This window comes from Dipodomys merriami, unplaced genomic scaffold (assembly GCF_024711535.1).
Source record: "Dipodomys merriami isolate MVZ:Mamm:240054 unplaced genomic scaffold, mDipMer1.0.p SCAF_27, whole genome shotgun sequence".
Taxonomy (NCBI): Eukaryota; Metazoa; Chordata; class Mammalia; order Rodentia; family Heteromyidae; genus Dipodomys; species Dipodomys merriami.
In genome coordinates, this window is record NW_027204159.1 from 14,401,839 (window position 1) to 14,414,775 (window position 12,937).

Consider the following 12,937-nt stretch of genomic DNA (forward strand, 5'->3'; position numbering starts at 1 on the left):
ATGACAACTATGAAATCGTGATTTATATTTCTTAATAACATTCCGAGTCACAAGGAGAAGAGGCAAGTCCTGTGAAGGAAGAACTGAGCCTTCTGTTTCAACAGCCTCCCCCTTGGAGAGTTTCACAATGTGTCTAAAAGTGAACACTGTCTTTTTGAAATTATACATCATTGACCATACCGTACCAAGCCCAAGATAATGACATTTAGTATGTCAGGGTAGTGCCTAAGGATAACAAGCATTTGCAGGAAAAATGTCACACATATATTCTAGCAGCCTGCAACCAGCAGTTTTAAACACTTATGAAGGCATTGCAGGCTAATTGATTATGGTGTCCTGGAGCACAGGGATGATGAAGAAGATTCTGACTGAGCACAGTGCACAAGATGAGAGATAATGACTGTGATGGTTGATTGCAGGGCCCTGTTAGAGAAATTTGGATTCCTATTAGCATACATTGAGAGTACCAGGGAGCTTCCCTGTGGTAATTCTATAGATCTGCACAGTGCACTTTTTTTAAAATTTTATTTTCTTGTGAAGATGCTGTACAGAGAGGTTACAGTTACATCAGTAAGGCAATGAGTACATTTCTTGTGCTCTTTGAACAATTCACTCCCTCAACTATGTATCCTTAACTGCTTTCCACCTTCCTCCTCCCTTTTGTTGAAGTCTTTAGTACATTTCATTATGAAGTTTATTTAAATAGAGACATACACATATGTGCATAAATATATATATGTTTATGTTTTGTATATGTGTATATTTGTGTGTTCATATGTATACTTTTATATATAATTATATATAATGTATATTTGATTCTCTTCACCCTCCCCCTGTCCCTCCCCATTTCTTTCACTTTAACTGATTTCCTCTTTAGATAGTCCTCCTTTATTTCATTGATTTTTAATGTGATCCTCTATCTCAAACAGCAAAGATTAAAAAAAAAAAAAAAAGGCAGAGTCTTCCTGCAAGGTGCTAGGTGATAAATCTGGGAGTGTTGGGGAAGTTTGATATGGCCCCTGGGAGGAGAATTTGATGTTATCTTCTCTAATTACTGGCCTATCTTATCAAACCTAGGCAAATGTAAGCCAGGTGCTGGTGTTGACTTCTTTAATTTTAGGTGCTCAGGAGGCTAGAGTCTGAGAATTACAGGCCACAGCCAGAGGAGGGGAAACCTTGGGACTGTTATCTGCAATTAGCCAGAAAAATGTCAGACATGAAGCGTGTACACAAGCCAAGTAAGATTACAAGGCCCAGAGTTCCAGCCCCAGTACTGACAATGAATGAATACATTAATTAATAATAAACAAACAAATAGGATAATAATAAAAAGAGAACAACAAACCAAAAAATCTAGACAAATGGAAATGTCAACAGCTTAAGACAATTATGGTGCTAACCGCTCCTGTAATAGGCTTATCTTCACTGTGGGCATCTTGTATTGCCCTTTTCTTCTCTACTGCTATAAATGTAAGAAGGCCAGAGCACTTTGTGGGATTTATTTCCTAACATATTTAGACCTACATTATACTGCTGTGTTAGAGCTGAGAGCCTAGATATTATCTTGCCTACTCATTCTTTTAAAAATTCTTATTGATAGAATGATTGATTGATTGATGGTACTGAGGATTGAATTTAGGCCCTTGTACTTACAAGGCAAGCACTGCCACTTGAGCTATACCTCTAGTTCCAATTTTTGTGATAGAAAGAGAAACGTAAGTTCAACTTGGGATAAAAAGAATGGGAGTATTCTATGTGTTGGGATAGAAATCAGGGCAAACATCAGGTATACTGATCCCTAGACTAGTTTTCTTTATACAGCCCCTTTAAATCAGATAAGCTGATTTCAGAGGTGGGCACTGGTGGCTCACATCTAATCCTAGTTATTCAGAAGGGTGAGGTCTGAGGAGCAGGGTTCAAAGCTAGTGAGGATAGGAATTCAAAGCCAGTGCAACCAGGAAAGTCTGTGAATTTCTCATCTCCAATTAATCACCAAAAGCCAGAAGTGGCTCAGGTGCTCAAATACCAGCCTTGAGTAAAAAGCTAAAAAAAAAAAATAGCACTCAGCCCCTGAGTTCAAGCTCCAGTACTAGTATAAAATAAAAGCTAAGTGCCCCTGCTTTCTGTTGATGACAGTTATGTTGTTGGGGATGATGGATGGACAAGCTGAATTCACATCCCCACAGAAAATATTAATGGCGCTAAAAAATAAAGAAAAGGAACTCTGAATTCTTTCTTGGAAGTGATCCATACTGTGCCAGCTTGTACTAATTTTGCCTTCCTTTTTTGCAAGATCCCCCTAAGAGAGGCATAGAATTTTGATACTTTGAATAACTGTCAGCTGTCTCCCTTATGACGCCCATGGATAAGTAACTTAGACTGAGGCCAACAGATAAAATTTGCTGCAGTAGGGCCAGGCACTGATGGCTCACTCCTGTAAACTACTCAAAAAGTTGCGTTCTGAGGCTCATGGTTCAGATCCAGTCAAGGCAGAACAGTTGGAGAGAGTCTCATCTCTGATTTAGCCACAAAAGGCCAGGAGTGGAGCTGCAGTTCTGGTGGCAGAGCACCAGGCCTGGAAGAAAAAAAACTAAAGTGACAGTGCCCAGGCCCAATTACTGGCACACACACAAAAAAGCAGAAGTAGGATCGCTAGACCATAAGTTCAGCTACTAAGTTTAAATCTTTCTATAGTTGAACTACACATTGACAAATCAAAGACTAATCTGTGTGTTATATTCTGACTATTGGAGGATTACTGGTTTAAGATTACATTTGGCCTTGAGGGATAGAAGTAAGTATATTTTTACTGCCTGTACCAAGTTGCAACTAGCATGTAAGACCTAAGAGACTAAGCGTCAGTGAGAAGCTTATTGTAACACTTTGCTGAATGAGACTTCATCTTACCCCTCCCTCCTTTCTCCCTCCCCAGGCCATGTGCACATCACAGACTTCAACATCGCTGCCTTGCTGCCCAAGGAGACTCGAATCACCACCATGGCGGGCACAAAGCCTTACATGGGTAAGAGCTTCAAGAATGGCCTACTTTTCTGAGAGTGAAGCTTTTGTGTCTCATTCCTGTACATACCACATTGAATCTGTCAGGTGGGGCATCTAGAGCACACAATTGCCTTTCTGACTTTACCTGGGAGCTTTTGATTCAATGAATCTGAGAACTCTCCATTAGCAAGTAGGGAGGGTGATAATCTTGACACAGGAGGGTCATTGATCACATTTGGAAAACTGGCTATTTCATGAACTAATTAAAATAGTGTTGTCTGCTTCCCACCCAGAATAGGAATAGAATAAATGGTGACTAACTCTACGTGCTTGAAAGTATTTTCAGATGCTGATAACCAGGAGTGAGCAGTACACACAAGATCTCCACCTCATGGAGCTTACATACTAGTGGGAGAAAACTCAATAATAACAGAATAACTGGGTGCTTGTGGCTAACACCTGTACTCCTAGCTTCTCAGGAGGCTGAGATTTGAGGACTGCATTTAAAGCCAACCTAGGCAGGAAAGTCTATGAGACTGCTATCTCAGATTAACCACCAAAAAGCCAAAAGTAGAGCTGTGGCTGAAATGGTAGAGCACTAGCCTCGAACAAAAAAGCTCAAGGACACTGCACAGGCTCTGAATTCAAGCCTTGGGACTTGCATACACACATATAATAATAATGATTAATAATAATAATAATAATAATAGGGAGGGATAAACGCAGGAGAAGATGAGGGAGGAGGTAACACTGTTCAAAAAGAAATGTACTTATTACCTTACTTGTGTAACTGTAACCCCTCTGTACACAACCTTTACAATAAAATTTAGAAGAAAAAAATAGTAACAATAACAATGATAATAGTAATCAGAACAAAAAGAGTGGAAACAGTAGGGTGTGACAAAATAATTGTTCTAAAACTTACATGATGCTACATTACATGCTTAAGACGCTAACGCATCCAAAGTACTTTTGCAATTACAACTTTATCTTCCATTTTATTGCCACAACAATACCATAAGTTCTTCTTTATAAAGTATTGGAAATGTGAGATAGCTTTGCAGAACTTAATTTATAGTAAGATGTGAAAGAGAGGGTTAAACATGAAGTTGGATGCAAAGTTGCCTCATGTGTAACTGTAGAAACAAATGATTTTGTTAGAAGCTGCCATCTCTGGGTAGACATCATTTTAGCAAATTTGTCTTACCTCCTTTCTACACTAGATATAAAGGCATAACCTCTTAGGGCATATAAAGGCATAACCTCTTAGGGCACATTCAGAACTTGAAACAAGGAAGTTCTTTCCTTTTATTGTTCCTAAGACAAGTGAGTCAAACTGAAAATATGTATCTGTAAATTCTTCAGTGTCCAAAAATGGGTCTGCCATTCCATTCTTGCTGCTTAGACTTAGACTTAGACTTACTGACTGGTGCTAGAGGTAAAGATCATGGTTAGCCACAGGAGTTTGATGAATTTGGAGGATGAGTCTTACTGGGGATGGTAGCAGCAGGAGACAGAGTTTATTTGGAGACTAGCTAGAGCTTGTATAGTACAGCTCCACAGGGGCCCCTCCAGTTCTAGGGTGGGGCCTAGAAGGAAAATTATCATCAGCAGGGCTTACTAGAGACATCCATGGTTCCAACACAGCCAGCTACATCTGAGTCCAAAGCATTGAAACCAGTTTTAGATTCTAGACTTCAATTCTAGGAGTTCCCCATCAGGTCTAGCCACACTCCGCTGAATGCTGAATCAAGACACAGGGTGAAGGACAGAGAAAGAAGGTTTATAACGAGGCATGATCAGTCACAGGAAGATAGGTAGATATGTCTAGATATGATAATCTATTGGCTTAAATGGACCACTGGGGACAGAGGGTGAAAAGCATATATAAACAGCCAGATCACAGGTGTGGCCCAATTCATTATCTCAGTTCTGTTTCCTATGGGTTCCAGAGACATTATCACTGTCATCACTAGAGGGGAGCAAATTTGGCCCCTCTGAAACTATTACTCATGTTCTAGGGCTCACCCTCATCATTAAAGGTAATTGTACTAAGTGAGGGCAGGTGTTTGGTCTATCCTGCAGGATTTTGCTGTCTCTTGTAGGGGTAGCTTTGGTCCCCTGACAAAAAGATTATATTGATTAGCCTGCCTTTCCTGAGATTCTGGAGTGACTGCAAGTGCTTAGAACAAGGACTGATACAAAATGGAGGCTAGGATGTCGAGCTTTTCTCCTGCTTTTAGTCAGTAGTCAGTGCTTTTCAGCAAATCAGGTTTTAAGTACCGGTGACAGCCTCAGCTGGGCTCAGAGTTCTTCAGGTAATTCTAGTGTGCAGCCAGGGTTGATGACTGCCAGCTCTGTGGCAGGAGTGGTTCACCCATGAGGACTTTTCTGCCGCTATCATCCACAACAAATAGTGCTTACCAGAAAACTGACGAAGGAAGTTGTGTGTGTGCGGCAGATCACATCTTCTGTCCTCACCTCAAGATGGCTGCCTTCAGCCTGGTGGTGGGTAGAGGAGCTTTAACTCAGGAGATTAGTTTCAAAATTTACAGGCATCAGTTGCAAAGTACCTAAAATCCATGTTGTAATAAGCAAAGGATAAAGACTTATTACTCCTAGACGGAGATACCATTACGAGAGACTTTACCCAGAAGGAACAGGAGGTTAGATACCACACAGTTGTTGTCAGATGATAAAAGAATCAAAGGTGCTTGTGCTTCTATTCAAATTGCTAGAATGTTACAGCAGCAAGTGTTGCTGTTTTAACTGGTAGGATTCAAGAGTAGAATAGATTGTGATAGCTAGATATGACCAGAGTAACAAGCATTGTATTTTCAACATTTCATTTTTTTCCTCTGTGTAATAAGAGAGAAAGAAAGAAAAAGATAAGGAAGGAAAGAAGGAAGGAAGGAAGGGAGGGAGGGAGTAGAAAGGAAGGGAGGGAGGAAAGGGAAGGAAAGGGAAGGGGGAAGAAAGGAGGAAAAAAGCAAGAGAGACAGAGACAGAGAGAGACAGAGACAGAGAGAGGAGGAATAGAGAGGCCCCATTACATGGAAGACCTCCTTATTTTCTCCACAGAAAGAGACTTGCTATGGGAAAACCATGGGCCTTATTTTATGTAATATTTGAACAATTACAAATTTCATTGCTTTCCATTACCCGTGGGGGTAGAAAATCTCTTTTGTGCCTTCCAAACTAAAGGGCTCAGCCTATTTTTCTACCTAAAACCCATGGTACTCAAATGATAAAAGGAATATCCAAGCCTGCTGGTTTGATGAGCTTATTCTGCAGATTTCCTGGGTTTCCATATTAAGGGCTATTTTCTTGGAGCCAAATCAGAAAATGTACATCTGCAGCTTCTAGGGCTGGTTTCCATGGTGAGGGAAGTAAAGGAGGCCACCTTTATTCCTCTCCCCAGATCTGTGCAATTTAATTTTTTTTTTCAGAATTGGCATTTGTAGTCTTTTTCCACAAGATTGGACAAGGAAACTACAATATAGGCAAGAGTCCATGTATAAACCTACTTCCAGTCTCATAACAAATGATTAGTAATATCTACCAAAATCTTTCTGGGTTACAGACAATGCATTAAGTGTCTTACATTCATTTGCTCATTTATTTTTCTCAACAACCTTATTAGGCAGATTATACTGATGCTCATTTTTAAATGAAGATAATCAGAAACTTAACTTATTGAAGATCATGAGGCTAGTAATTAATATTAAAGCACATGAAAGCTGAGATCTGAACCAATCTCTGTTTGCCTCTTCCTTGAAAGAAGTATAAAGGGAAGACTAAAAAAATATAGATCGAGACTGCGAAGGTGGCTCAGTTGTAGAATGCTTGCCTAGCATGCATGAGGCCCTGGATTCGATTCCTCAGCACCACATAAAGAGAAAAAGCCAGAAGTGTCACTGTGGCTCAAGTGGTAGAATGCTAGCCATGAGCTGAAGAGCTGAGGGACAGCACCCAGGCCCAGAGTTCAAGTGCCACAACCGACAAAAAATACAGATAGACAGACAGACAGACAGACAGACAAACATTTTTTCTGGGTCTTGTAGGGTTCTAAATCAATTTATTTAGGGCCTGTTTTATTCCAAAATAAATGCTGAACATCATATACAATGTCTTTATCCAGAACTGCCTTCAACTTCAATTTCTGGATAGAAGTCTTTCCTAGAGAAATTGTGGTAGAAGCCTGCTTCCTTTTTAAGAAACTTAGATGAGCCCAGTAATTTGGTAAAAATCTATTTGACAAGCACTCATGTTACCTTGCTTCTGCAGGACACTAATTAGCAATTAACCAGTAAGACAGAGATCCAAGAGGAAGAAGAGAAACTAGGTTAGAAACGGAGTATGCATTAGAGGAGAGTGTATCAACTGACGTGCTGAGCAAGTAATGAAGCAGGTGCCTGACTGGAAGTGAGCAGATGACCCGTCTCCTGGGCCTTACTACCTTCCACAGAGCGAGTCAGCTTTGCTTCTTCACATACATGCTCCTCCTGACCACTCTAGTTCTCCCTTCTCCCTACTGCGAGGCCTGTGTGCATAGATTCGCTTATTAAATATTCTTCCTTCTACAGAGGAGAATTATGTATCTGTGTGTATGCAAACTTCACTATAGGAAAAGTAGAAAAAGGTGAGAAGCAAAAGGGAAAGTAAATCCTCCTTCAATACACGTGTATGGGTTTCTTCCAGATTTTTTTCTGTGCACACATGGGCACATGCACATGCACACACAGTTTTTAGAAAATAATTAGGTCATCTCTCTTTCCTTAGCATAAAATTTTCCCTATATAATGTAGTAATAATAACAAAATGATAGCTCATAATTCATGTTTATGGTGTCCAAGACACTTGGCTAAGGTTTATTTATTTACTGGTAGTCGAACTCAAAGGCTCACACTTGCTAGGCAAGTGCTCTAAGCAATACATCCAGACTCAGCTGCACTCCACATCCCCTTTTTTTGCACTGGTTATTATGAGATAGGGTCTCATTTTTGCCTAGACTTATACCTGGATTACAGTCTTCCTCTTTTATGATTCTTAGGTAGCTAGGATAACAGACATACACCACTATGCACAACTTTTTCCTTTGAGTTGGAGTCTCAAGGAATATTTTTCTCAGGTTTGCCTGAAATCCCAAGCCTTCCAATCTCAGCCTCTTATGTAACTGGGATGACATGTATGTACCTCCTGATTTGGAGTCTTACACATGTGCCTTGGCTGGCATTGAAGTTCAATCCTCCCTATCCCAGCCTCCCAAGTAGATAGGATGGCAGGTGTGAGCCAGTAGTGCCTGGCTAGGTTTTAAACATTCATTCTTTTTTTTTTAATTTAATTTTATTTTATTTGAGAACATACTGTACAGAGGGGCTACAATTACATGGGCAGGATAATGCATACATTTCTTACCAAGCATTGCAGCCTCCTCCTTTGTTTACCCTTCACCTCCCTTCCCCGCCTCCCCCCTCCCCCCACCCAATTATACCCCCCTCCCCCCACCCAATTATACCCCCCTCCCCCCCCCCACACCGACATTGTAAAGCTGGTTTTGATATGACATTTTGTACTTCTCATTGTTGCAACAGGTCCACCTGAATCCTTAAACGACTTGTTTGTCCCCATCTCCTCCACATGTTATACTGACATCAAATATAGTGAAAGCGGGGGTTACACTGTGGGGGAGGGACATACAAAGCAACAAAGAAATAATCTTATAAATGCATTAGAAACACATGCATGAAAGAAACGAAAACATTAAAATACATATTTAAGGGTTCATTTTCCTAACATCACATTATCTGACCTTTTCCGCTTGACTCATACCTATACTAGATATTGCAAATAAGGGAAACCATGGGACCTATGCTTCTTTGGGCCTGGCTTACTTCACTTAATATAATTTTTTCCAAACCTTTCCATTTCCTAACAAATGGGGAAATGTCATTCTTTCTGATGGAGGCATAGAATTCCATTGTGTATATATACCACATTTTCTTGATCCATTCATCTACTGAGGGGCATCTGGGTTGGTTCCATATCTTAGCTATGGTAAATAATGCTGCAATAAACATAGTTGTGCTGGTAGCTTTAGTGTGGTCTTGTTTGTAAACATTTGGGTAGATGCCCAAAAGTGGGATTGCTGGATCATAGGGGAGATCTATGTGAAGTCTTTTGAGGAACCTCCATACTGCTTTCCAAAGTGGTTGAACAAGTTTACATTCCCACCAACAATGAAGTAAGGTTCCTTTCTGTCCACATCCCCTCCAGCATCTGTTGTTGTTAGAGTTCTTGATTTTTGCTGTTCTAACTGGAGTGAGGTGATATCTCAATGTTGTTTTGATTTGCAACTTTCAAAACAACCCTGTGAATCAGAGTATGTTATTATTTTTATTTAACAGATTTTTAAAGATGCCCAGCAGAAAGGGAGAGAAAAAGAGAAAGGGGAGGGAGGGAGAGGGAGAAAGAGAGAGAAGAGAGAGAGAGAGAGAGAGAGAGAGAGAGAGAGAGAGAGAGAGAGAGAGAGAGAGAGAGAGAGAGAGAGAGAGAGCAAGTGAGCAATATGGTTACATTCACATAACAAGTAATTGATAGAGCATGAAATTAAATCCAAGTCCAGAAACATCTAGTTTGGGACATGGAGGAGGGTGATGACAGTGATAGTGGTGTACTGGCTGACATTTACTGAGTTCTTCTAATAGGTCCAGCTCTGTTCTAAGTGCATGCATAGCATTGTTTAAGCTAAAAACAATTTTATGAGGCAGGAACTACAATTATTTCCACTTTAGAGATGGGTAGGATGACCAGTTGTGAAATTTGTCCAAGTGGCTCTGGGTAACCAGTCACGAGAGACCTCATGCCAGAGCGCTACACCCTCATACACTGCTCTGCTGCCCTTAGTTCAAGTCAACATCCAGGCTCTTGCTGCTACAAAATCCTGCTTCCCTCCATGTAGAGCCTGAGTCCTAGCAACTGATGGCTGATTTCTCCATGGCAGGCTTTGGGCCTGTTAGGCAGGTACTCCCTTTACCTCTTGAGCCACTATTCCAGCCCTTTTGCCTTTCCATTTATTTTTTTTTTTCCAGATTTGATTCTTGCACTTTTAACATGGGCATTAGTTAAATTGTTATATGTGTCATTTATTTTTCTGAATGTAGAGAAATTAAAAATACCACACAAAATATTTTGTGGCCTTTTTTTTTTTTTTAAAAAAAAAGGAAACATAGTCCTTCTCCAAATGTATCTGGATCATGTGAGGCACAGTGAGATTCTGGGATGGTTAGGAAAAGACTTCCGGTCTCCATGCTTGGGTTTTGCTGCAGTTGGAGAGCTGCGATGCTTTTTGTACATTGCCCTCATTTTTTGCTCTTAATGTCCTACCCCAAATCTCTCAGTGCCAAACACACCAGAGGTGTTTGTTTAGTGAAGAATGCATATCCAAATGTCTTCATGCCTGAAAACAGAGATTAGGAGGGTAAAACAATTGAACAATCACTCACTAAAGTTGGAAACAATGCAAAAAGGATACTCACAGAAACTCCTTGGACGATTCAATGTGATCAGATATGCAATGTGTATAGTGTCATGCTTATTCTTTCTGGCATTTTCCTAGCACAGTGGATCTGGCTCTCCCTGGAAATGGTTTGTAGGTTCTCTAAGTGACATGTCTGTCATCTGGGGTGCTATCTAAGTGGACTTTCTGGAGGTCACTGAAAAGGCAAGGCAGACGTGTGATGCACCCATCCAGCGTGTGAGGTCAGGGCCACTATCTTGGCAGCCGTGTTGGGAGTTGTGACTTGTAGAAAGGACGTAGTGATGCATGAAAGGTGAATTCACTAGGGCATGAGGTCTGCTTAGTCTTGCTCCACCAAGCTTTTATAGTCAAGGTCAGTGCCTGGTACTGGGATTTCAGAATTCTACCTCTTTAATTGGATATCGTCAGGAGAATTTTACTTAGAACTTAAGTGTACTGGGCAGACAAGCTTGTATATACAAGTCCTTTGCTGTCAATTTCCTTTGCCCAAAGTCAGCATCTTGGAAAAGGAGTCTGAGGTCAACCCTGGATACCTTTCTTTCAGTTACGACTTTTCTAGAAAAGTTCCTGATTGATTTTCTTTTTTGAGCACTTTGAAAATGTGAGGCACTAGATTTTGACATGCAGTATCTCATTTAATTTCTAAACCTAGAAAAATGGCCTTCTTATTTTTCTGATATTGCTGATGAGAATATCAGGCTATGCGAAATGACATGCTCAAGGAAGGACTCCAAGAGTGGCGAAGACAAAATTTGAACCTAGACAGGAAAAACTCCAGAGCTAATGATCACAGCGATGCCTCGAGTAGTTTATTTGTGCATTCAAAGTTTTCTTTGTTGGCGGATCAGTGGTAGCTCAGCCTGTAATCCCAACCACTCAGGAAGCTGAGATCTCAGGATTGCCATTTGATACTGGCTGTGGCAGGAAAGTCCATGAGAGACATATCTCCAATTAACAACCCAAATCCAGAAGTGGAGCTTGGCTCAAGAGGTAGAGTACCAGATTAGGGCAAAACAAAAAACAAAACAAACAAATAATAAAACAAAAACAAAAACTAAGAGACAAGTACCCAGGCCCCGAGTTCAAGCCCCAGGACCAGCACACACAAAAATAATTTTCTCCATTGAGTCTGCTATCCAGGTTCTGTACTAACTGCAGGGCATGTGGTGGTAAGCAACTATGCACAACACTGCCTTGGTTTCTTGCTTTACTTTGTCTATCTTACTCATCAGGATATAGGTAGATTCTTAAAGGGGTATGCAGAACATCTTTTCCCTTGCCCTTACCCCAGAAGGAAGCAGAAGATACTTCTCTAGGACAGAAGGTCAACCCAATGGACATTGCTTACCATTCTCAGCTTTGTTTGCAACCATAATGTAAAATTAGATCCTTTGGGGCAAACCTTCCACATCAATTCAGCAACATCCTCTCTTCCCAATTAGTTGTATATTTGAGGCCCAATGGTGCCCAAGTTTTAATAAGTGAATGATCCAAGAAAGGGAAGGAATTGTCTAGTAAGTCTGTGCATGCTTGTAGGTTCTAAATGATGAATGAGACCACTGGGAGAGCGAAGAAAATTGGAAATTCTCATTTGCTGTATGCAATCTAGGGTTTATGCTTTTCAGTCTGGTAATTCTCCTTTGGAGGAACATGTCAGAGAAATAGGTGAAGATCTTGACTGATTTGTCTGTTTATTTTCATTTCTTTCAGCACCTGAGATGTTCACCTCCAAAAAGGAAGCAGGATATTCCTTTGCTGTTGACTGGTGGTCCCTGGGAGTAACGGCGTATGAGCTCCTGAGAGGCCGGGTACAGGACAACTGGGTGCTCTCTTTGTTTATTCTTCTAGAAAGTTCTGTTTAAGAATGAGAGAGTATCTTTTTCCTAAGCACCAAACAGCTTAATTGAGAGCTAAACACATCTACTCAGGGTAATGCTGAAGAGAATGCTTTACAGATTAATTTCCTGTCTTACATATGGGTCTAATCATGTCCAGGAACCTTACATTACACAGATAAACTAAATGAATAATATAGGTAACATAAGCTCCCAAAGAATGGAAATCCATGCACTTCACAAAATATCAGCAAATCAATGTGTATGTGTAAAAAAAGTAATTTTGCAGCCATATTTTACAGTCCAGTTCAGACATACCTCTCCAAGGCAAGTGTGAATTCCTAGCACAACTCAGTTCATGTCCCATCTTGTCAACTCCTGTCTGTCGTCCTACCCCTGAGTTCTGGCTTCAGTAGCCAAGTAGGATAGTTTCCTTTGAAAGGAAACCTTTCTTACACAAGAGACTTTCCTAGGAAAGAAAATACTGAACAAAATATGATAAAGGCTTTATTTTATACAATTTTTCAAATGATTGTAGAATTCAGGTATGTCTTGTCTCGGT

General features: G+C 40.5%; 1 protein-coding gene across 2 annotated transcripts in view; it reads left to right on the top strand.

Annotated features, from left to right (window-relative positions):
- The window catches only part of Stk32a (serine/threonine kinase 32A), a 123,377-nt gene that overhangs the window by 94,491 nt on the left and 15,949 nt on the right, over window positions 1–12,937 (top strand). For both annotated transcript variants that reach the window (XM_070036001.1, XM_070036002.1), the window contains 2 exons: window positions 2,933–3,022; window positions 12,251–12,348. In XM_070036001.1, the coding sequence (XP_069892102.1) occupies window positions 2,933–3,022; window positions 12,251–12,348 (188 nt within the window). The remainder of the gene's footprint in view (window positions 1–2,932; window positions 3,023–12,250; window positions 12,349–12,937) is intronic.